This window comes from Anomaloglossus baeobatrachus, chromosome 8 (assembly GCF_048569485.1).
Source record: "Anomaloglossus baeobatrachus isolate aAnoBae1 chromosome 8, aAnoBae1.hap1, whole genome shotgun sequence".
In the NCBI taxonomy this organism is placed as follows: domain Eukaryota; kingdom Metazoa; phylum Chordata; class Amphibia; order Anura; family Aromobatidae; genus Anomaloglossus; species Anomaloglossus baeobatrachus.
The window spans coordinates 63,767,324-63,790,942 of record NC_134360.1 but is presented as its reverse complement, the minus strand read 5'-3'; the positions used below and the strand labels follow the sequence as shown (position 1 = coordinate 63,790,942).

At 48.8% G+C, this 23,619-nt stretch overlaps 1 protein-coding gene across 1 annotated transcript in view; it reads left to right on the top strand.

The window, feature by feature from the left end:
• Positions 1-4,951: 4,951 nt before the first annotated feature.
• The window catches only part of LOC142250018 (stabilin-1-like), a 43,272-nt gene continuing 24,604 nt past the window's right edge, over positions 4,952-23,619 (top strand). Inside the window, exon 1 of the mRNA XM_075322082.1 lies at positions 4,952-5,099. Within this exon, the coding sequence (XP_075178197.1) occupies positions 5,031-5,099 (69 nt within the window). The 5' untranslated portion in view covers positions 4,952-5,030. The remainder of the gene's footprint in view (positions 5,100-23,619) is intronic.

The window sequence follows — 23,619 nt, the reverse complement described above, 5'->3', positions numbered from 1 at the left end:
AGGTACCTTGCGGAGGTATCACAAACCTCCACTCAGTGACCCCGGTCAGTATACACACCCCTCTCCAGAAGTACCTTGCGCAGGTATCGCGTACCTCCATAAACTGATCCTGGTCAGAAGAAGCAAACCATCTCTTTCCTTCAGGGGATTCCTTCGAGAGGCGTCACTGCACAGTGTCCGCATACTGCCCATGTGTCAAACAATTAGTCACCATTTTGGCACAAGACACACCCATGGGTGGAGGTATATGGATAGCCAGACCCACCCGTCTCTCCAACTATCCGTAAAACCGGTCCCTGGAAAGCCTCAATAAGCCTCGTGGCACTACAGGCACCAGACCGGACATCCAAGTTTACAGATCTCTGGATCCAGCCAGCTTCAGTGGCCGTGCGATCCTTTTGATTTTGCTGAGTCAAACCTGCCTGCAATAACCGCGTGGTTGAGAGCACAGTTCATGACTAGAGATGAGCGGAACCCATGGACGTTCGGTTCGGCGGGTTCAGCCAGACTTTTGAAAAAGTTGGGTTTGGGACCTGGACTTGAGCTGAACCTCAATGGAAGTCACTAATTGGGCAGTTCGGGTCTCCACCCACATGCAGCCAGCCATAAACAGATCCCTTCCCAGAGGCAAGGTGGGCAGGGTTTTTACCATTGTTTTTTTGGTGCACACTACATCTGATCACGCTGTTGTTACTCCCAGTGTGAGCTGATCAAACACGGTAAGCGGCTCGCACTGAGCCGAGCACCGAGCGTACCCGAGCACAGCAATGCTCGTACAAGTGACTTGCATACGTAAAGCATCCAATCTCCGAACTCGACCTCTGTTTTGTTTTTTTTTTAAAGTCTGTGTTAAGTACAAACACTGGACCTCGGGTTCACTCATCTCCATTCATAACGCAATGCAACAATGCTACTGCTCAATAATTGAAAAGTGCATTGACCCCCGACACGAAAGAAGGCGGTAGATCATGAAAACACTCCCTACAGTGCTGGCCAAAAGTATTGGCACCTCTGCAATTCTGTCAGATAATACTCAGTTTCTTCTTGAAAATGATTGCAATTACAAATTCTTTGGTATTATTAGCTTCATTTAATTTGTCTTCAATGAAAAGAAAAAAATGTCATGAAGCCAAATTGGATATAATTCCACACCAAACATAAAAAAGGGGGTGGACAAAAGTATTGGCACTGTTTGAAAAATCATGTGCTGCTTCTGTAATTTGTGTAATTAACAGCCCCTGTAACTTACCTGTGGCACCTAACAGGTGTTGGCAATAACTAAATCACACTTGCAGCCAGTTGACATGGATTAAAGTTGACTCAACCTCTATCCTGTGTCCTTGTGTGTACCCCATTGAGCATGGAGAAAAGAAAGAAGACCAAAGAACTGTCTGAGGACTTGAGAATACAAATTGTGAGGAAGCATGAGCAATCTCAAGGCTACAAGTCTATCTCCAAAGCCCTGAAAGTTCCTGTGTCTACGGTGCGCAGTGTCATCAAGACGTTTGAAGCCCATGGCACTGTGGCTAACCTCCCTAGATGTGGAAGGAAAAGAAAAATTGACGAGAGCTTTCAACTCAAGATTGTGCGGATGGTGGATAAAGAACCTCGACTAACATCCAAACAAGTTCAAGCTGCCCTGCAGTCCGAGGGTACAACAGTGTCAACCCGTACTATCTGTCGGCGTCTGAGTGAAAAGGGACTGTATGGTAGGATACCCAGGAAGACCCCACTTCTTACCCCGAGACATAAAAAAGCCAGGCTGGAGTTTGCCAAAACTTACCTGAGAAAGCCTAAAACGTTTTGGAAGAATGCTCTCTGGTCAGATGAGACAAAAGTAGAGCTTTTTGGGAAAAGCCATCAACCTAGAGTTTACAGGAAAAAAAGAGGCATTCAAAGAAAAGAACACGGTCCCTACAGTCAAACATGGCGGAGGTTCCCAGATGTTTTGGGGTTGCTTTGCTGCCTCTGGCACTGAACTGCTTGACCATGTGCATGGCATTAGAAGTCTGAAGACTACCAACAAATTTTGCAGCATAATGTAGGGCCCAGTGTGAGAAAGCTGGGTCTCCCTCAGAGGTTATAGGTCTTCCAGCAGGACAATGACCAAAACACACTTCAAAAAGCACTAGAAAATGGTTTGAGAGAAAGCACTGGAGACTACTAAAGTGGCCAGCAATGAGTCCAGACCTGAATCCCATAGAACACCTGTGGAGAGATCTCAGAATGGCAGTTTGGAGAAGGCACCCTTCAAATCTCACGGACCTGGAGCAGTTTGCCAAAGAAGAATGGTCTAAAATTCCAGCAGAGCATTGTAAGAAACTCATTGATGGTTACCGGAAGCGGTTGTTCGCAGTTATTTTGGCTAAAGGTTGTGCAACCAAGTATTAGGCTAAGGGTGCCAATATTTTTGTCTGGCCAATTTTTGGAGTTTTGTGTGAAATGATCAATGATTTGATTTTTGTTGCATTCTCTTTTGTGTTTTTTCATTGCAAGCAAAATAAATGAAGATAATAATACCAAAGAATTTGTGATTTCAATCATTTTCAAGAAGAAACTGAGTATTATCTGATAGAATTGCAGGGGTGCCAATACTTTTGACCAGCACTGTATAAAGTGGTTTTCCCATGAGCAAAGTACATTTTTATCAATAATCAGTTCCACAAGTGAATGTGTTAAGAAAACATTTCTGTACTGAGATATTAACAATGAGCCCCTGCTATGTACTGTGTAATGGCCATGTCTGACCATACAGGAACATGGTCTAATCATACCATAGCTTCTGGCCAGAGTAAAAAAGCATCAGTCACTTATGATAAGTGAGTATACAGCTGAAACATCAGGGGCTCACAGCTGTTACTCTCTGAGATAACACATTTCCCTGCCTGTTTTATCACAGGAGTTAGGCGGGCTTTGCACACTACGACATCGCAGGTGCGATGTCGGTGGGGTCAAATTGAAAGTGACGCACATCCAGCATCGCATGCGACATCGTAGTGTGTAAAGCCTAGATGATACGATTAACGAGCGCAAAATCGTCGTAATCGTATCATCGGTGCAGCGTCGGCATAATCCATAATTACGCTGACGTGACGGTCCGATGTTGTTCCTCGCTCCTGCGGCAGCACACATCGCTGTGTGTGAAGTCGCAGGAGCGAGGAACATCTACCGGCATCACCGCGGCTTCCGTAGGATATGCGGAAGGAAGGAGATGGGCGGGATGTTTACATCCTGCTCATCTCCGCCGCTGTTGGCCGCCTGCCGTGTGACGTCGCTATGACGCCGCACGACCCGCCCCCTTAGGAAGGAGGCAGGTCGCCGGCCAGAGCAACGGTCGCAGGGCAGGTGAGTGCGTGTGAAGCTGGCGTAGCGATAATTTTCGCTACGCCAGCTATCACACGATATCGTACCTGCGACGGGGGCGGGGACTATCGCGTGCGACATCGCAGCATCGGCTTGCGATGTCGCAACGTGCAAAGCCGCCCTTAGAGTTTCTTTTGCATCACTAGTCCTCAGAGCTAATCATAAACCAAATCAACGATGTAGGAGCTCCAGCAGCCACTGAGGTTGTATATCACATGCTTGGTATATGATGAACTCATAAGACTGGTGATGTGGCAGAAACCATCACTCCTGTGTAAAACAGGTAGGGAAATCTGCTACCTCAGAAAGTAACAGATGCGAGCCTTTGATGTTTCATCTGTATACTCACTTATCCAAATCAGTGATGTAGGAGCTCCAGCAGCCACTGAGCTTATATATCGCTACCTCTGTTTATGATGAACTCACAGGACTGGTGATGCAAAAGCAACAATCACTCCTTTGATAAAACAGACAGGGAAATGTGCTACCACAGAGAGTAACAGATGCGAGCCCCTACTGTTTCGTCTGTATACTCACTTATGCAAAGCAGTGATGTAGGAGCTCCAGCAGCCACTGAGCTTATATATCACTGGCTTGGTTTATTATGATGAACTGATAAGACTGGTGACATGGCAGAAACAATCACTCCTGTGATAAAACAGGCAGAGAGATGTGCTACCTCGGAAAGTAACAGATGCAAGCCCCTGATGTTTTGTCTGTATACTCACTTATCCAAATCAGTGATGTAGGAGCTCCAGCAGCCACTGAGCTTATATATCGCTAGCTTTGTTTATGATGAACTCACAGGACTGATGATGCAAAAGAAACAATTACTACTGTGATAAAACAGGCAGGGAAATGTGTCACCTCAGAAAGTAACAGATGCCAGCCCCTGATGTTTCGTCTGTATACTCACTTATACGTGACTTATGCTCCCCCCTACCCATTGGCCAGGAGATGTGGTATGGTCAGACCACATCCCTGTGCAGTCAGACACAGCCATTACACAGTACACAGCAGGGACACATGGGCTAACTCCTTTAATGTTGATTAATATAAAGTAATGCATTTAATAATCCTTCATATGCATCAAATAGAATACAGATGGGTATGACAGAACAACAACAATACAGTGTTCTGGTTACATATAAGCCAAGCAGAAGAATAATCAATGTCAGGCAGCAGCTACAAAAGCAAATAAGATTTTAAAATGCATCAAAAGAGAGATGAAAAAAAGAATAACCGATATAATGTTAAAAAAGGGATTTATAGGGGGAAGGAGTATTTGATATATGCATCAAGAGTTTTCCGGCTTCTGTGGGGCCACCACGCTGCTTTTAGGCCACGGAGTCATTCTGTTAAATGCTTTCTCGTCATGTTTAAGATTTTCACTAGGTGTCATTCTTATTAAGGAGATTTTTGTTTCCTTCCATGTGTTTTGAACTGATAGGAAAAAGGAAGTCCGTAGTCATTTCTGTTCTCCCCCTGTTCGTTTGTGCAAAGGAAATGAGGAGGTTGAGTTGTGTGTCTATTGGTTGACCAGATGAGGATCACCGTGGCCAGTCCTGATCCTGCGGCAATGTCCACACTGCACTTGTCGCGTTTTAAGTCCATTTACAAGGCTTAAACCTGAAGTGTCTGATGAGGTTCTACACACTGCTTTGAAAATGCTCCTCTCTGGATTTGTTTTTATCCTTTTTATGGCCCATACCGGAGCAATATTGCCAGCCATTTCGGTAAGTTCATCTTTCCTTACCTTAGTGCTTTTAGACAACTTCTCAACTATTTACAAGTTATTTACAAAAGAAGCTTCGGCTTTGCAATGAGGGTTTTTGCTCAAAAGCCTAAGAAATGATGCGAGTATGCAGCACAGCTAGTTGTGTTATCTGGTTTTATACAGAACATGTAAAGCAACTTGTCAGTATACTTACCTGCTGGATTCCTGATTTCCTCTTTGATATTGTCTATGTTACTCACTATATCTTAGCTTATACACCTGAGAAACTCCTCACGTGAGTAGGTCTGCAACCCTCAACCCATTAATGACCACTAATGTTAACCCATTAGATGCTGCTGTCATTGGTGACTATAGCATCTACATGGTTAAGAGTGTGGAGTAAGCTAGATGGTTAACAGTCTGTGGGGGCATCTAGATGGTTAGCAGAGTGTGGGGGCATCTAGATGGTTAGCAGAGTGTAGGGGCATCTAGATGGTTAGCACCGTGTGTGGGCATTTAGATGGTTAGCAGAGTGTGGGGTTATCTAGATGGTTAGTATGGTGTGGGGGCATCTAGATGGTTAGCAGAGTGTGGGGGCATCTAGATGGTTAGCAGAGTGTGGGGGCATCTAGATGGTTAGTACGGTGTGGGGGCATCTACATGGTTAGCAGACTGTGTAGGCATCTAGATGGTTAGTACGGTGTGGGGGCATCTAGATGGTTAGCACGGTGTGGTGGCATCTAGATGGTTAGCACGGTGTGGGGGCATCTAGATGGTTAGCACGGTGTGGGGGCATCTAGATGGTTACCACGGTGTGGGGGCATCTAGATGGTTAGCAAAGTGTGGGTGCAATCTAGATGGTTAGCACAGTGTGGGGGCATCTGGATGGTTAACATAGTGTGGGCCAGGGTCTCCCTCTTGAACCCCATCGCATTCTGAGATCATGATTGTGTGGTCCTGATGGCATTTCATGGCCAAATAACGTTAGAGTGTGTTAGCTTCAGTGATCTGTTCAGAAATTAGCAACATTTAGGTGGCAAAAATTACCTCTAGCTTTCCCGTCTCATGCCACTTTGCATTATTTCCTGAAAAACGGCTGAAGAGTTAATAAACTACCCGACAGAAGTTCTGAATATGTTGAGGAGTGGGTTATATATATATATATATATATATATATATATATATATGTATGTGTGTAAATATGCTGTGTGTGTATATATATACATATAATATATATATATATATATATATATATATATATATATATATATATATATATAATCACTTTTGGGGGTTTTCCAGTATATAGGTTCCCCAAAAAAATAAGTTATGTAAATTTCCTTGAAAAAGATTGCTTCTCCAATTTTAAAGCTTCTAACTTCCTAACAAAATAAAATCACATTTTACAGATGGAAATGAGAGGAATGTTATTTATTAACTATTTTTAGTCAAAGTTAATCAAAGTTTGAAAAATCTCAATCACTGGGATATGTTGAAACATTGCAGAGTTATTAGCACATGTCAGATTTGAAAACTTTGGGCGTTCCTCTCCCCGTTCAATGGTTCTGTCGGAGCTTCCGTCCAAACCCCCCCACAAAACAGGTTTCAAACACATGCACTGACAGGGACATTGACTATAATGGAGCAGACGCAGTCACCGTGTGCTCTGTCTTGCACTATTTTTGCTAGTGTACACTTTTTGCAGGCGGACACCCAGACGTACTAGACTGTGTCCGGTTGTCCGCTTACAGAAAGCGTATACACCTGAAAATGGTGCAAGACAGAGCACACGGTAACGCCGTCTGCACCATTATAGTCAACCGCCTCGTCGGTGCATGTGGTCGAAACCTGTTTTGCGGCGGGTTCAGACGAAAGCTCCGACGGGACCACTGAACGGGGAGAGGAACGCAGTGTGAAAGGAGCCTAAGGAGTTAAAAATAAAAGATTCACTATCGCAAACGGTGTCATCTTGCGGATATACAGCCACAAATGGGAACAGTAGGTTGTTAAACTATTTGTCCGGTCTAAATAAAATGATCTTTGTCTATATTTTTATTTGGCTTGGCAGCCGCTGCCTGACTCTGGTTACAGCAATATAGGTTTACTGTCATCTTCTACCTGTTCCATGTCAATTTCACCTGGTGTTGTTCTATTTAGTAAGTAGGTTTGGCGTGTATTTTGCCTTTACGTTTGCAGAGCATTACATTTATCAGTGTCTAACCTCTTAATATTTCTCCACCCGAGTCTCAAAGTCATGGTATAATACTTTCTATATGATATTACACAGTGCAGTATTATGTACAAGTGCGAGTGTGGCGCCCCTGAGGCTTCCGTCGCCACAGAGACATGGCACCTCAGCCAGAGGTGTGATGTCCCATCCTAGGTAAGGACGAGGGTACATACTGGTTCACAGGCAAATCTACACAAACACTCATTGTTAGGCACATACAGGGACCAGAGATAGTGGCAGCTACCCCCATGCTGTAGTCAGGGGGCCGTAAGACCCATCTCTCTTCCCATGGGGTGAGGGCCTAGCAACAAGGAAAGTGGGAGGAGTCAACTGAAAGTAAAGGTACTGTCACACATAGCGAGATCGCAGCTGAGTCACCGTTTGGTGACGCAGTAGCGATCCCGTTAGCGATCTCGTTATGTGTGACACTTACCAGCGATCAGGCCCCTGCTGTGAGATCTCTAGTCGTTGCCGAATGGTCCAGGTCATTTTCTTCAAAGGCAATGTCCTGCTGGGCAGGACACATCGCTGTGTTTGACACTGTGTGACAGGGTCACAGTGACTGCTGAGATCGTTATACAGGTCGCTACTGCGACCTGTATTGTTCCTGCATCGTTGGTAAGATCTAACTGTGTGACATCTCACCTGCGACCTCCCAGCGACTTACCTGCGATCCCTATCAGGTCGCATCGTTTTTGGGATCGCTGGTAAGTCGTTGTGTGTGACTGGGCCTTAAGAGTAGAAACAGGAAGTTCAAGTTCAGTCAGAGAGTAGTCGGTGAGAAGGAGAGGGAGGTAGTTACCTCAGGAGAGTGAAGAGAAAGTGACAGAGAGAGAAGTTTCCTGGTGGAGATCCTGGGGCCCAGCTAGGCCCAGGTGACATCACAGAGAAGAAAGGATCCCAGGGCCACGGAAGGGCATATTTGCTCGTGGCCTGCTCCACAGGAAGATCGGGTGGAGGGATCTGGCTGCATTCGGGGACGGTCCCCAGACAGAGGGAAGAAAGACATTTCCTCATAAAGTGACACTGAGGCCCAGGGTGGCTGCAAGGGCCCAGGGCCACAACCTGCCATAGATCCCCTGGGAAGAGGGCAAGATTCCAGTCAGGCAAGCCCCCTTGACCAGATTCTATGGTAGAGGCCAAGACAAGTTCATCTATCAAAGTCAAGGCTGTGAAGCAAGTCGAGGAAAGAGACATAAAAGTGGTGCACCGGTATTAACCCTAAGAATTACCTGGGATCGGCGGAGGTCCCTGACAGTGGATCCCAGCATACCATTGGACAACTGGTTTGTTGACACCTGGACTCAGAAACAGTGACTAAAAGACCTTTAAACTGCAACTCCTGGTGTCGCCTCCATTTTGTTCTACACTGCACCACTATTGTATAGACTTTCATAAGCACCAACGGTTGCCCCGGGGTACCGCTCCACCTGTGGGGAGCAGAACTATCCCAGCTGCCATTACATCAGCCCCGGAGGCCCTGTCCAGCAGCGGCGGCTCCATAGCCGCAATCCACAGGTGGCGTCACGAAACTTCCATAAACTTAATTATAATCACCATCCCCACAGCCGTCATATTAGTTGACCCTGCCAGGGTCACAGAGCCAGCCTTGCCCTGCCACCACTGACTACCGAACTGTGTGAAAAGACTGTGTTTTACTGTTTGAGAACCACCGCCATTAAAAACTGCTAAGCGCGGGAAGAAGGGGGGCGTGCCTGAGAAAAGAGCGCAAAGTTAAGCCCCGCCTCCGCTATGCAAAGAGGAGGATTGAAAAATGGCACGCTAAGAAACTGACTATCTGGCAGTTAATGATGCTGTCTGGAGGAAGAGAGAAGATTGCTCCTGCAAGCAGAGGCCAGGAGGAGCTCGGCTGGATCAGGCCTGTGACTGCTGCTGAACTGAAGGCTGAGGTCGGGAGGATGGCTGACAGGATGAAGGAGCAGAGCAGACGGGAGATAGCCGTGTGGGGGAAGGAGATGGTGCTGGCCATGAGGAGTCTGCAGATGTCTGTGCAGCGAGGCCTCTGTGGAGGTGCCGCCCACACCAGCGATGGCGACCCTGCTACAGAGCATCCCTGGCCTAGCCCTGGGTGAGTCCCGCACTGCCCCTGCCCAATCGGGTGTGCTGACCACGCCGGCATTACTACCAGAGGCTGCTGCGATGCCTGCCGCGATCCCGGAGGCGATCCATGCTGCGACCCCCGACTGAAGTCTCTGCTGCAATCCTGGAGGCGATCCATGCTGTGATACCGACTGAAGTCCCTGCTGAGACTTCCGGCGCAGAAACACCCCATTCGGCCAGATCAGACCAGGCCATAACACTGTCTATCCCAGCAACTGCTGTGGATGAGAGCCCACCACTCTGGCCTGCTAAAGAACATCCTTCCTCAGCGCTGCAGCCGGAGCAACCGGAGGAGTGCTTGAGATCACTAAGGGGGAAGAGAGGGCAGGAGGTTGAATTGACTATCCCTGTACAGCCGGAGGAGGGGGCCGCCCCGGTGGAACCAGCTTGGCGCAGTCCAACTACAGTAAGCACCCACGACCAGCAGACCCAGACCCTCTTGTCTGCGGCATACCTGCTACCTGGGGCCCTGCCAAAGTAGGATCCCCGCGTCTACCCTCGCGATTAAGTAAGGAGAAGAATACTAGAAACTGTAAATAGCCCCTGTTTGTCCCTCATCCTTCTGAAGATGTCCCCTTTGCACCGCCCCTTTGTTCTTTTCGAAGAAGCCACCCATCCCTGAATTTCTGCCTCTCTGTGCTTTTTGAAGATGTCACCCCCCCCACTGTCTATGTGTTACCAGGCCACTGGACTTGAAAGTGGTCCGCAGTTAAACGTGTATATATGTGTGTTGTTGAATAACCAGGCCACTGGACGTAATGTGACTGGTTTGTTTTCGTTTAAAAAGACATTTGGGCCACTGGACTATGCGTGGCCAGAAATGTAATATTGTATATAGTTGCACCAGTTGTGCCCCCTACCAGAATTATGGTGGGAATGTGCCTGTAGCACTTGTGCATTGGACTGTAAAGTGCACCAAAAAGACTTTAAAGTTTTATTCTTTCTAAGTTTGCAACGTTCAAGAAAAGTGCCTCCCATAAAGGGATGAAATGTTTTATTGTTTACCAGTTACAACGCATATAAAAATTTTTGCAGTTTTCCACTGTTTTCTTGTTTCAGCTCGCGGACGTGCTGGGATTCGCTGTGGGGGAGTATGGCGCCCCTGAGGCTTCCGTCGCCACAGAGACATTGCACCTCAGCCAGAGGTGTGATGTCCCATCCTAGGTAAGGACGAGGGTATATACCGGTTCACAGGCAAATCTACACAAACACTCATTGTTAGGCACATACAGGGACCAGAGATAGTGGCAGCTACCCCAATGCTGTAGTCAGGGGGCCGTAAGACCCATCTCTCTTCCCATGGGGTGGGGACCTAGCAACAAGGAAAGTGGGAGGAGCCAACTGAAAGTAAGAGTAGAAACAGGAAGTTCAAGTTTAGTCAGAGAGTACTCGGTGAGAGGGAGAAGGAGAGGGAGGTAGTTACCTCAGGAGAGTGAAGAGAAAGTGACAGAGAGTGAAGTTTCCTGGTGGAGATCCTGGGGCCCAGCTAGGCCCAGGTGACACCACAGACAGAGAAGAAAGGATCCCAGGGCCACGGAAGGACATATTTTCTCGTGACCTGCTCCACAGGAAGATCGGGTGGAGGGATCTGGCTGCATTCGGGGACGGTCCCCAGACAGAGGGAAGAAAGACATTTCCTCATAAAGTGACACCGAGGCCCAGGGTGGCTGCAAGCGCCCAGGGCCACAACCTGCCGTAGATTCCCTGGGAAGAGGGTAAGATTCCAGTCAGGCAAGCCCCCTTGACCAGATTCTATGGTAGAGGCCAAGACAAGTTCATCTATCAAAGTCAAGGCTGTAAAGCCAGCCAGGGAAAGAGACATAAAAGTGGTGCACCGGTATTAACCCTAAGAATTACCTGGGATCGGCGGAGGTCCCTGACAGTGGATCCCAGCATACCATTGGGCAACTGGTTTGTCGACACCTAGACTCAGAAACAGTGAGTAAAAGACCTTGAAACTGCAACTCCTGGTGTCGCCTCCCTTTTGTTCTACACTGCACCACTATTGCATAGATTTTCATAAGCACCAACGGTTGCCCCGGGGTACCGCTCCACCTGTGGGGAGCAGAACCATCCTAGCTGCCATTACATCAGCCCCGGAGGCCCTGTCCAGCAGCGGCGGCTCCATACCTGCAATCCACAGGTGGCGTCACGAATCTTCCATAAACTTAATTATAATCATCATCCCCAGGAGTCATATTAGTTGACCCTGCCAGGGTCACGGAGCCAGGCCCTGCCACCGCTGACTACCCCCGGACTAGTCCGGTCCGGCACCGGGTGTCCCAGAGCCCTGGGGTGGGCGAGTCACGGTGCCCACCAATACCAGTCACCCTATGGGGGCATGTGCTATTAGAAACACACCCTCTGTTTTCTATTAGGCTGTGTTCACATGCAGTGGCTTTTTTGCTCTCTTGGCAGTAAAAATAAAGAGCTCAGAACTCAGATTTTGCTGCGTTTTTGCATCTGACCTGGGACAGAAGACCCCAGAAACATAGCAGGTAATGTAATGCTAGAGACAGCTGGCAGGCAGGTAGCAACAGGCAGAGACAGTATCAGGATTGCTGGCAGACAGCAGAGTTAAGGGGGCTTTACACGTTACGATATCGTTAATGTTTTATCGTCAGGGTCACGTTGTTAGTGACGCACATCCGGCGTCATTAACGATATCGCAGCGTGTGACACTGACCAGCGACCTTAAGCAACCTCAAAAAATGGTGAAAATCGTTCACGATGGAGAGGTCGTCCCAAAACCAAAAATCGGTAATGGTTGATTATCGATGTTGTTCTTCGCTCCTGCGGCAGCACACATCGCTGTGTGTGACACCGCAGGAGCGAGGAACGTCTCCTTACCTGCCGCCGGCCGCAATGCGGAAGGAAGGAAGTGGGCGGGATGTTACATCCCACTCATCTCCGCCCGTCCGCTTTGATTGGCCGGCCGCTTAGTGACGTCGCTGTGATGCTGAACGTCCCTCCCCCGTGAGGGAGGGATTGTTCGGCAGTCACAGCGACGACGACGACCAGGTAAGTGCGTGTGACGCTGCCGTAGCGATAATGTTCGCTGCGGCAGTGATCACACGAAATCGCATGCACGACGGGGGCGGTTGCTTTTGCCTATGATATCGCTAGCAATTGCTAGCAATATCGTAGCGTGTAAAGCCCGCTTAACTCATGAGCAGAGACAGTATCAGGATTGCTGGTGACAGCAGAGTTACTGATGAGCAGAGACAGTATCAGGATTGCTGGTGACAGCAGAGTTAAGCGGGCTTTCACGCTACGATATCGTTAATGTTTTGTCGTCGGGGTCACATTATTAGTGACGCACATCCGGCGTCATTAACGATATCGCTGCGTGTGACACTTACCAGCGACCTTAAGCGACCTCAAAAATGGTGAAAATTGTTCACCATGGAGAGGTCGTCCCAAACTCAAAAATCGGTAAGGGTTTATCCAGGTGGTTCATCGCTCATGCAGCAGCACACATCACTATGTGTGACACCGCAGGAGCGAGGAACGTCTCCTTACCTGCCGCCGGCCACAATGAGGAAGGAAGGAGGTGGGCGGGATGTTATGTCCTGCTCATCTCCGCCCCTCCGCTTTGATTGGCCGGCCGCTTAGTGACGTTGTGGTGACGTCGCTGTGATGCCGTACGTCCCTCCCCCTTGAAGGAGGGATTGTTCGGCAGTCACAGCGACGACGACGACCCGGTAAGTGCGTGTGACGCTGCCGTAGCGATAATGTTCGCTACAGCAGCGATCACAAACAATCGCATACGCGACGGGGGCGGGTACTTACACGCTCGATATCGCTAGAAATTGCTAGCGATATCGCTACCGTGTAAAGCCCCCTTTACTGATGAGCAGAGACAGTATCAGGATTGCTGGTGACAGCAGAGTTAAGGCTCTGTCACATACAGAGATAAATCTGCGGCAGATCTGTGGTTGCAGTGAAATTGTGGACAATCAGTGCCAGGTTTGTGGCTGTGTACAAATGGAACAATATGTCCATGATTTCACTGCAACCACAGATCTGCCAAAGATTTATCTCTGTGTGTAACAGGGCCTTTACTAACAAGCAGAGACAGTATCAGGATTGCTGGCAAACAGCAGAGTTACTGATGAGCAGAGACAGTATTAGGATTGCTGGAGATAGCAGAGTTAAGCGGGCTTTACACGAGTCGATAGATTGTGCGATATGTCGTCGGGGTCACGGTTTTCGTGACGCACATCCGGCATACCGCACGACGTTGTCTCGTGTGACACCTCCTAGCGACGCAGTATCGCTCACAAATCATGAGTCGTGTACTCGTCGCTAGGTTTCATGAAATTGTTTAATTAAAATGGCGGCGGTTGTTAATCGTTTCCGTGGCATCACACGTTGCTCTGTGTGACACCACGGGAACGATGAACAGCAGCTTTACCTGCGTCCTGCGGCACCCGACGGCTTAATGGAAGGAGGTGGGCGGGATGTTTACGTCCCGCTCATCTCCGCCCCTCCGCTTCTATTGGCCGGCTGCCGTGTGACGTCGCTGTGACGCCGATCGTCCCGCCCACTCCAGGAAGTGGTCGTTCGTCGCCCACAGTGAGGTCGTCCGGAAGGTAAGTATGTGTGACGGGGGGTAAACGAGTTTGTGCGCCATGGGCAACTAATTGCCCGTGACGCAAAAACGACGGGGGCGGGTACGATCGATTGTGCTATCGCACGATCTATCGTCTCGTGTAAAGCAGGCTTTACTGACGGGCAGAAACAGTATCATGATTACTGTTAGACAGGAGAGTCACTGACAGGCAGAGACAGTATCAGGATTGCTGGCAGACAGCAGAGTTACTGATGAGCAGAGACAGTATCAGGATTGCTGGCAGACAGCAGAGTTACTGACGGGCAGAGACAGTATCAGGATTGCTGGCAGACAGCAGAGTTACTGATGAGCAGAGACAGTATCAGGATTGCTGGCAGACAGCAGAGTTAGTGAGGAGCAGAGATAGTATCAGGATTGCTGGCAGACAGCAGAGTTACTGATGAGCAGAGACAGTATCAGGATTGCTGGCAGACAGCAGAGTTAGTGAGGAGCAGAGATAGTATCAGGATTGCTGGCAGACAGCAGAGTTACTGACGGGCAGAGACAGTATCAGGATTGCTGGCAGACAGCAGAGTTACTGATGGGCAGAGACAGTATCAGGATTGCTGGCAGACAGCAGAGTTACAGATGAGCAAAGACAGTATAAGGATTGCTGGCAGACAGCAGAGTTACTGACGGGCAGAGACAGTATCAGGATTTCTGGCAGACAGCAGAGTTAGTGAGGAGCAGAGATAGTATCAGGATTGCTGGCAGACAGCAGAGTTACTGATGGGCAGAGACAGTATCAGGATTGCTGGCAGACAGCAGAGTTACTGACGGGTAGAGACAGTATCAGGATTGCTGGCAGACAGCATAGTTACTGAGGAGCAGTGACAGTATCAGGATTGCTGGCAGACAGCAGAGTTACTGACGGGCAGAGACAGTATCAGGATTACTGGAAGACAGCAGAGTTACTGACGAGCAGGGACAGTATCAGGATTGCTGGCAGGCAGCAGAGTTACTGACGAGCAGGGACAGTATCAGGATTGCTGGCAGGCAGCAGAGTTACTGACGAGCAGAGACAGTATCAGGATTGCTGGCAGACAGCAGAGTTACTGACGAGCAGAGACAGTATCAGGATTACTGGAAGACAGCAGAGTTACTGACGAGCAGGGACAGTATCAGGATTGCTGGCAGGCAGCAGAGTTACTGACGAGCAGAGACAGTATCAGGATTGCTGGCAGACAGGAGAGTTACTGACGAACAGGGGCAGTATCAGGATTGCTGGCAGACAGCAGAGTTACTGACGGGCAGAGACAGTATCAGGATTACTGGCAGACAGCAGAGTTACTGACGAGCAGAGACAGTATAAGGATTACTGGCAGACAGCAGAGTTACTGACGAGCAGAGACAGTATAAGGATTACTGGCAGACAGCAGAGTTACTGATGGGCAGAGACAGTATCAGGATTACTGGCAGACAGCAGAGTTACTGATGGGCAGAGACAGTATCAGGATTACTGGCAGACAGCAGAGTTACTGATGGGCAGAGACAGTATCAGGATTACTGGCAGACAGCAGAGTTACTGATGGGCAGAGACAGTATCAGGATACTGGCAGACAGCAGAGTTACTGATGGGCAGAGACAGTATCAGGATTGCTGGCAGACAGCAGACTAAGGGGTACTTTGCACTTTGCTACATCGCTACTGCAATCTCGTCGGGGTCAAATCGAAAGTGACGCACATCCGGCGCCGTTAACGACGTTGCAACGTGTAAAGCCTAGAAGCACCGATAAACGATCGCAAAAGTGTCGTAAATCGGTGATCTGTGTAGTGTCGGTCATTTCCATAATTTCGCTGCAGCAACAGGTACAATGTTGTTCCTCGTTCCTGCGGCAGCACACATCGCTGTGTATGAAGCCGCAGGAGCGAGGAACATCTCCTACCTGCGTCCAGCAGCTATCCGGAAGGAAGGAGGTGGGCGGGATGTTTACGTCCCGCTCATCTCCGCCCCTCCGCTTCTATTGGACGCCTGCCGTGTGACGCCTTAGGAAGGAGGCGGGTCGCAGGGAAGGTAAGTGCGTGTGAAGCTGCCGTAGCGATAATGTTCACTACGGCAGCTATCACAAGTTATCGCATGTGCGACGAGGCAAGTACTATCGCGCTCGGCATCGCTATCATCGGATAGCGATGTCTTAGTGTGCAAAGTACCCCTAAGGCTACATGCCCACGATCAAGACTCACTGTGTCCTGGACGCAGCGGGTCCTGACCTGTGGGGCCGCGCGTCTCCTCCGCAGGAGAACGCAGGAGACTGCAGCTGCTCGTACCCACGATCAGGGTTCAGTGCGCTGTGGTCTTTTTCTTTTGTTCTCCCTACGGAGGACGCATGCGATTCCACAGCAAACAATTGACATGCTGCGGTCTGGAAAGATACACCGCAGATCGGTCAGCGTTTGTAATAAGTCATGCACTCCTTCTCCATGTCCTGTTTGCACGCTCACCATGCAAAACTCCATTGCTGAACGAAAGCATGTTCAAGCGAGTTTAAGGTTTGCTCAACAACATTCAGATAAGCCCGTGAAGTACTGGGAGAATATAGTCTGGTCAGATGAAACCAAAGTTGAACCCTTTGGTTGCCATAATACACACCAAGTTTGGAGGCCAAAAAGCAAAACACGCTTTAACACTATAACAATAGTGAAGTGTGGAGGTGGGAACATCATGGTGTAGGGCAATTTTTCAGCATACAGCACTGGCAAACATTATATAGTTGAAAGAAGGATGAATGAACAAATGTACCAAGACATTCTTGATAAAAATCTGTTACCATCTACCAGAATGATGAAGATGAAACAACGGTGGACACATTACAGCAAGACAATGATCTCAAATACACAACCTAGGAAACTCTCAATGGGTTTCAGAGGAAAAGAAAATAAAGCTGCTGGAATGGCCGAGCCAATCACCAGACCTGAATCCAAAAGAAAATTTATGGAAGGAACTAAAGTTTCATAGAAGGAGAACATGGGACTTTCAGAATTTGAAGAGTGTTTGTGTGGAAGAATATGCAAAAATCCCACCTAAACAAAGCAGGCGACTTCTTTCTCCATACAGGATGTGTCTTTGTAGGGGTTTCGCCCCCTACAAATAACGAGGGGATGCTTTGCCTTTATCAGGCAGTGCTCCTTTTACTGTTTTCTATGTACTGGTTGGTTGAGCACAACCAATGCAAACGTAAAGTGCAAAGTATCACTAGCAGTTAAAATGCGAATAGTACATGACCGGAAGACCTGGAGTCTCCCCCAGAGAGGGTAACGCACGTTTCACGTGTTGTATGTATCACGCTTCTTCAGGCCAGGGAGGGGTCTGATGAAGCGTGATACATGCAACACGTGAAACGCGCGTTGACCGGAAGACCTGGAGTGCCCCCCAGAGAGGGTAACGCGTGTTTCACGTGTTGTATGTATCACGCTTCTGTACCGCCCCGTGCTCGGATCCGGACTTGCCGGGTGGTGGCTCGAGCATCTCCGGACCCGGGGGCCCTGTGATCCACTTCGATCTGAAAGGGGGGCTGGCGCTTTTAGGGGACGTAGGTGTACGACCAAAGCCGTGTTTGAGTTCGTGACGCCACCCACGGGTTGTGGTGAAGGTGGACACTACCGCTGAGGTTACTTGGCACCCGGGGGAAAATGTTTACGCAGCAAGATGTTAACCCCTCCGTGGGCAGGGGTGGTTGCCCCGGGACCCGTTGGGGTTTGTTGGGCGGTGCAGGGAGATACGCGGCCGGAAGGCACTGTTGTACTCATGGTCAGTAACACACACACGAGTCTCTGGTAAACCAAGTTGATGGTGGTCGGTGCCCGCAGCCGACTGCCTCTCGTCCCCCACCCGGTTGGTGGTCTCTGCCTTTCTCCTGCACCGTGTTGTGTATTTGTGGACTACCTGCGCTTCAGCGTCGGAAGTCCGCTCCCCGGCTTTGTGGATGTCGGGAGAGCCTTTTGCCCACAGACGCTGGCCCGTGGGATCTCTCTGCCTGTGCGGTGGCTTTCTATCCCCCTCGTTGGGCTGTTGTCTTCAGTCGGGACTTTGGGTGGGAAAGGACCTATAGTCCAGACCGCAATCAGTTAATTAACTCAGTCCAGTGGCTTCTGGACCTCGTTTCAGGGTCTGAATACCCCCCTCTGTGCTCCGGTTTCCGAGTCGGTTCCCCAGGTCGGTACCAGCGGGCCACTACCCTGTCCCGGTCCACCACGGTTTCACCGAGCCGTCTTCCCGGCTCCTGCAGGCTGAGGCCATTGCTTGCCTCCTAGCCAAAGGTGCCCGGGCTCCAACCCTGGCACCTGTTAGACTGCTGCAGACCTGGGCACAGGCCTGCCTCCACTCTCCTCCACCTCCTGACAACTGACTCCTGTTTTTCCCGCCTCAGGCTCTCTGAACTCCTCGGTGGGTGTGGTCAATCGCCTGGCTCCGCCCCCTGGTGTGTCCATCAAGCTCTGAGAAGGGTGACTAGGTTTTAATGGTTGGCTGATGACACCTTTTTAGGGGACAGGTGTTGTGCAGGGCGCTATCTGTGACTACCTGGCTAGTCCAGGGCGTCACACTTCTTCAGACCAGGGAGGGGTCTGATGAAGCGTGATACATACAACACGTGAAACGCGCGTTACCCTCTCTGTGGGGGACTCCAGGCCTTCCGGTCATGTACTATTCGCACTTTAACTGCTGGTGATACCTTGCACTTTACGTTTGCATTGGTTGTGCAGTGTGGATAATCGTTTGTCCTGATTAGCACCTCCACCATATAACCTGTGAATTTTTACGGTTGTCATTTGGTTTTTCTCTATATACATGTGCCAATGTCTCCTGTGTCTTCGCACTTGTTTGTCAATTGTTTACCTGATGTAATAAAGTCTAAAAATATTATTTTGCATTAAATCCAGCCTTGTTCTCCTGTATTTTCTGTTTGCTATAGTGGATTGCAAATTTGTTATGGGCTTCTATACAGGATTCCCTATGCTTATTATTAGTGCTTCTAGCATTAGTTACGTATTGTGAACTGATTATGTATTAGCTCTTATGGATATCCCTGTTTAGTTAATGCTAAATGTACACACTTTGCACTCATAGCGAGATAGGGCTTTATCTACGCGGCCGTTATGTGGCTCGGATCTGCATGGGGCTGTAAAAGGGCAAACTCAGAAGTGCAGGAAACCTGTACTGCGCCTCCGTATGCCTTTTTTTTAGTTTTGAGGTTTTGTTATCTAGGAATCGTGTCATACTCTTCTACATGCACAGCATTTAGAGCAGGGCACAGCATTTAGAGCAGCGCACAGCATTTAGAGCAGCGAACAGCATTTAGAGCAGCGCACAGCATTTAGAGCAGCGCACAGCATTTAGAGCAGCGCACAGTATTTAGAGCAGGGCACAGCATTTAGAGCAGTGCACAGCATTTAGAGCAGCGCACAGCATTTAGTGCAGGGCACAGCATTTAGAGCAGTGCACAGTATTTAGAGCAGTGCACAGTATTTAGAGCAGCGCACAGCATTTAGAGCAGCGCACAGTATTTAGAGCAGCGCACAGTATTTAGAGCAGGGCACAGCATTTAGAGCAGGGCACAGTATTTAGAGCAGTGCACAGTATTTAGAGCAGTGCACAGTATTTAGAGCAGGGCACAGCATTTAGAGCAGTGCACAGTATTTAGAGCAGCGCACAGTATTTAGAGCAGGGCACAGCATTTAGAGCAGGGCACAGCATTTAGAGCAGGGCACAGCATTTAGAGCAGTGCACAGTATTTAGAGCAGCGCACAGCATTTAGAGCAGCGCACAGCATTTAGAGCAGCGCACAGCATTTAGAGCAGCGCACAGCATTTAGAGCAGCGCACAGTATTTAGAGCAGGGCACAGCATTTAGAGCAGTGCACAGCATTTAGAGCAGCGCACAGCATTTAGTGCAGGGCACAGCATTTAGAGCAGTGCACAGTATTTAGAGCAGTGCACAGTATTTAGAGCAGCGCACAGCATTTAGAGCAGCGCACAGCATTTAGTGCAGGGCACAGTATTTAGAGCAGTGCACAGTATTTAGAGCAGTGCACAGTATTTAGAGCAGCGCACAGCATTTAGAGCAGCGCACAGTATTTAGAGCAGCGCACAGCTCTGCTGCGTGTGTGAACCCTGGTAACGCTGAAAGGTTTGTTACATATGGATATCATTTTTGAAAAGTTGCAAATGATGAATTAGGCCAAAACATCTGGAAATCCTAAACCACGTCCACAGTGGCGACATTAAATTAAAATAGGCTTCAAAAAGGGTATAGAATAGAAGAACTTGGTCAACAAAAGGTACAAAACTCCAAAAAGTCAACAAAAAATAGGCAATAATGAATGGGGCCCATAGTGTTAGCTCTGTATGTGTGAGTATTCCCCTATGTCCAAAAATTAATATCTGCATCAAACTGCCCTTTGTGGACCTATATCAAATGTTTGATTATCACCTTTTACCTGATTGACAGATCAGAGTTGGTCCCAGTTGGGCCAATCGATTGGCAAGAAGGGAATTTGTCTGATTGTACATGCACTCATTCTATGGGTTCATTTACACCAGCGGATAATCGTTTAAATCACCACTCCAACGTTTTTTTTTTGGGGGGGTGTCAGTGCTGGAGTGGCTCTTTAAATCTAAATCTCCTGCCCCCTTTCATATATATGTTCGCCTTGCAGTGGCTTCACCTTTTACCAACAGTGCTCCGGTCCCACTGCACCAACTTGTGACTGTATTTTCTGACTGGCTGGAAGTCGAGAGTTACGTCACAAGCTCTGAATACAAGTCTATGAGAGCAAGATCAAGGTTCCCATAGACTTGTATTGAATTGTGACCTCCGGCACGCTCCATAAAACACAAGAGCTGCCAGCAACTCACAAATCACCTGCGGTGCGGCGATGATAGAAGATGAAGCCGCTGGAAGGTGAGAATAAGACTGGGCATGAGACTTAGATTTAAAGCGCCACTATAGCGGTGACATAAAAAAAACAAACTCTGGAGTGGTATTGTGAATGTTGGGTTGTTGATTAAAATAAAAAAAAAGACAGTTGCACTCTGAAATGCAAAAGCTTGCAAACATTGAATATAAGAATATAAACATGATTCACTGCTTAAGGAAATCTAGGAAAAATTGAGATATTTAGCATACAAAAATGGCCATTTCTATATCTGCCCAGCAACCACGTCAAGGCGTATCTCATTTACTGTCTCTCTAGGTTACAAACCTTCATGTGTATTGGCATGTAGTGTAGGAACCTGCTTTAGAGAAGAATATCACCTGTGGCTAATGGAAAGGGGTGCATAGTTAGAGGGCATGACTCCATAATGTAGTCATGAAGACTGACGGCTCTCCCAGAGTGAGGGTTCAGTTCATTGTAAGTTCCCAGTATACGAGATATGCCTTGACAGACAGAGATGGAGACAGACAGAGATTGGAGACAGACAGAGATTGGAGACAGCAGAGAACAATAGAGAAGGGGTTTATGCCGCGCTATTCATCAGGAAAGAGAACAGAGAGATGATCAATGTTCCTTTATTGTAGCTTGTGTCTACGCGTTTCAGGAGCTCTGCTCCCTTCATCAGGACATAAAGCACAAAAACAACATATCTCTTTTTGTGCTGTATGTCCTGATGAAGGGAGCAGAGCTCCTGAAACGCGTAGACACAAGCTACAATAAAGGAACATTGATCATCTCTCTGTTCTCCTTCCTGATGAATAGCGCGGCATAAACCCCTTCTCTATTGTTTTCTACTATCAACCACGGGGGCTGCAGCAGACTTCATCCCAACAACATAAGCTTTCATAGGAGTTGTGACTGTCACAACTCCTTGAGGTGAGTGCATTCCTTTTATTTTCCCCCGGATATATACCGGGTAAGACCCTATTGCGCTTTTTCTCTCCACAGTTTACTTAGAGATTGGAGACAGACAGAGATTGGAGACAGACAGAGATTGGAGACAGACAGAGATTGGAGACAGACAGAGATTGGAGACAGACAGAGATTGGAGACAGACAGAGATTGGAGACAGACAGAGATTGGAGACACAGAGGAGGAGACAGACCGAGATGGAGACACAGAGGAGGAGACAGACCGAGATGGAGACACAGAGGAGGAGACAGACTGAGAGACGTAGAGACATAGAGACAGACAGAGAAGGAGACAGACACAGACAGACACACATAGACAGAAAGACAGACAGAGAGGGAGAGAGGAGGAGAGTAGGAAAGAGACACTTAGTTACTACAGCTAATATACTGTATATATATGTATGTAATATATATATATATATATATATATATACTAGAAGGTGGCCCGATTCTACGCATCGGGTATTCTAGAATTTATGTATTGTGTAGTTCATGTATGATTTTTGTTATATATATATATATATATATATATATATAGATGTTGTTGTGTGTAGTTACCAAGTGTCTGTGTAGGGCGCTGTACATGTTCTGGGTGTTGTCTGGGTGTGGCGGGGGGTGAGAGCGGTGTTGTTTGTGTGTTGCGTTGTGTGTGTTGCGTCGTTTGTGGAGCGCTGTGTGTCTGTAGCGTTGTGTGTGTGTGTTGCGCGGTTTGTGTAGGTGTGGGGTGTGTGTTTTGGGGGGAGGTATGTTTTGTGCAATATGTGTATTGTGCGGCATGTGCGTATATTTGTGTGTGCCGCGGTGTTTGTGTGTTGGGTGTTGTGTGTGTGCGGCGTTGTCTGTGTGTGTGTGTGGGTGGGTGTCTGTGTAGGGCGGTGTTTGAGGTTCCCAGTGTGTGTGTGGTGTGTTGTGCAGTGCGTGTGTGGCGGGGTGTGTGTGTGTGTTTTGGGGGGAGGTGTGCACCCCCCATCGTGCTCCATCCCCCATGCTGCGCACCCCTCATTGTGCTCCATCCCCCATGCTGCACCCCCCCTATCGTGCTCCATCCCCCATGCTGCGCACCCCCCATCGTGCTCCATCCCCCATGCTGCGCACCCCCCATCGTGTTCCATCCCCCATGCTGCGCACCCCCCATCGTGTTCCATCCCCCATGCTGCGCACCCCCCATCATGCTCCATCCCCCATGCTGCACACTCCCCATTGTGCTCCATCCCCCATGCTGCGCACTCCCCATCGTGCTCCATCCCCCATGCTGCGCATTCCCCATCATGCTCCATCCCCCATGCTGTTCAGTCCCCATCGTGCTCCATCCCCCATGCTGCGCATTCCCCATCGTGCTCCATCCCCCATGCTGTTCAGTCCCCATCGTGCTCCATCCCCCATGCTGCGCACTCCCCATCGTGCTCCATCCCCATGCTGCGCACTCCCCATCGTGCTCCATCCCCCCCATGCTGCGCACTCCCAAATGTGCTCCATCCCCCATGCTGCGCATTCCCCATCGTGCTCCATCCCCATACACGCACACACATCCGATCGCATACACGCACACACACACTGACGATATTGCACATACGCGCTCACACTCACAACATCCGGAGATACCACATGCTTCTGGCCATGTGATCCTCCGGCAGGTCCTGGAAGGTCACTGCACGCACAGTATCGCCGCCGAGAAGCAAGCGATATCCCAGGATGTTGTGAGTGTGTGGATGCGATCTGATGTGTGTGTG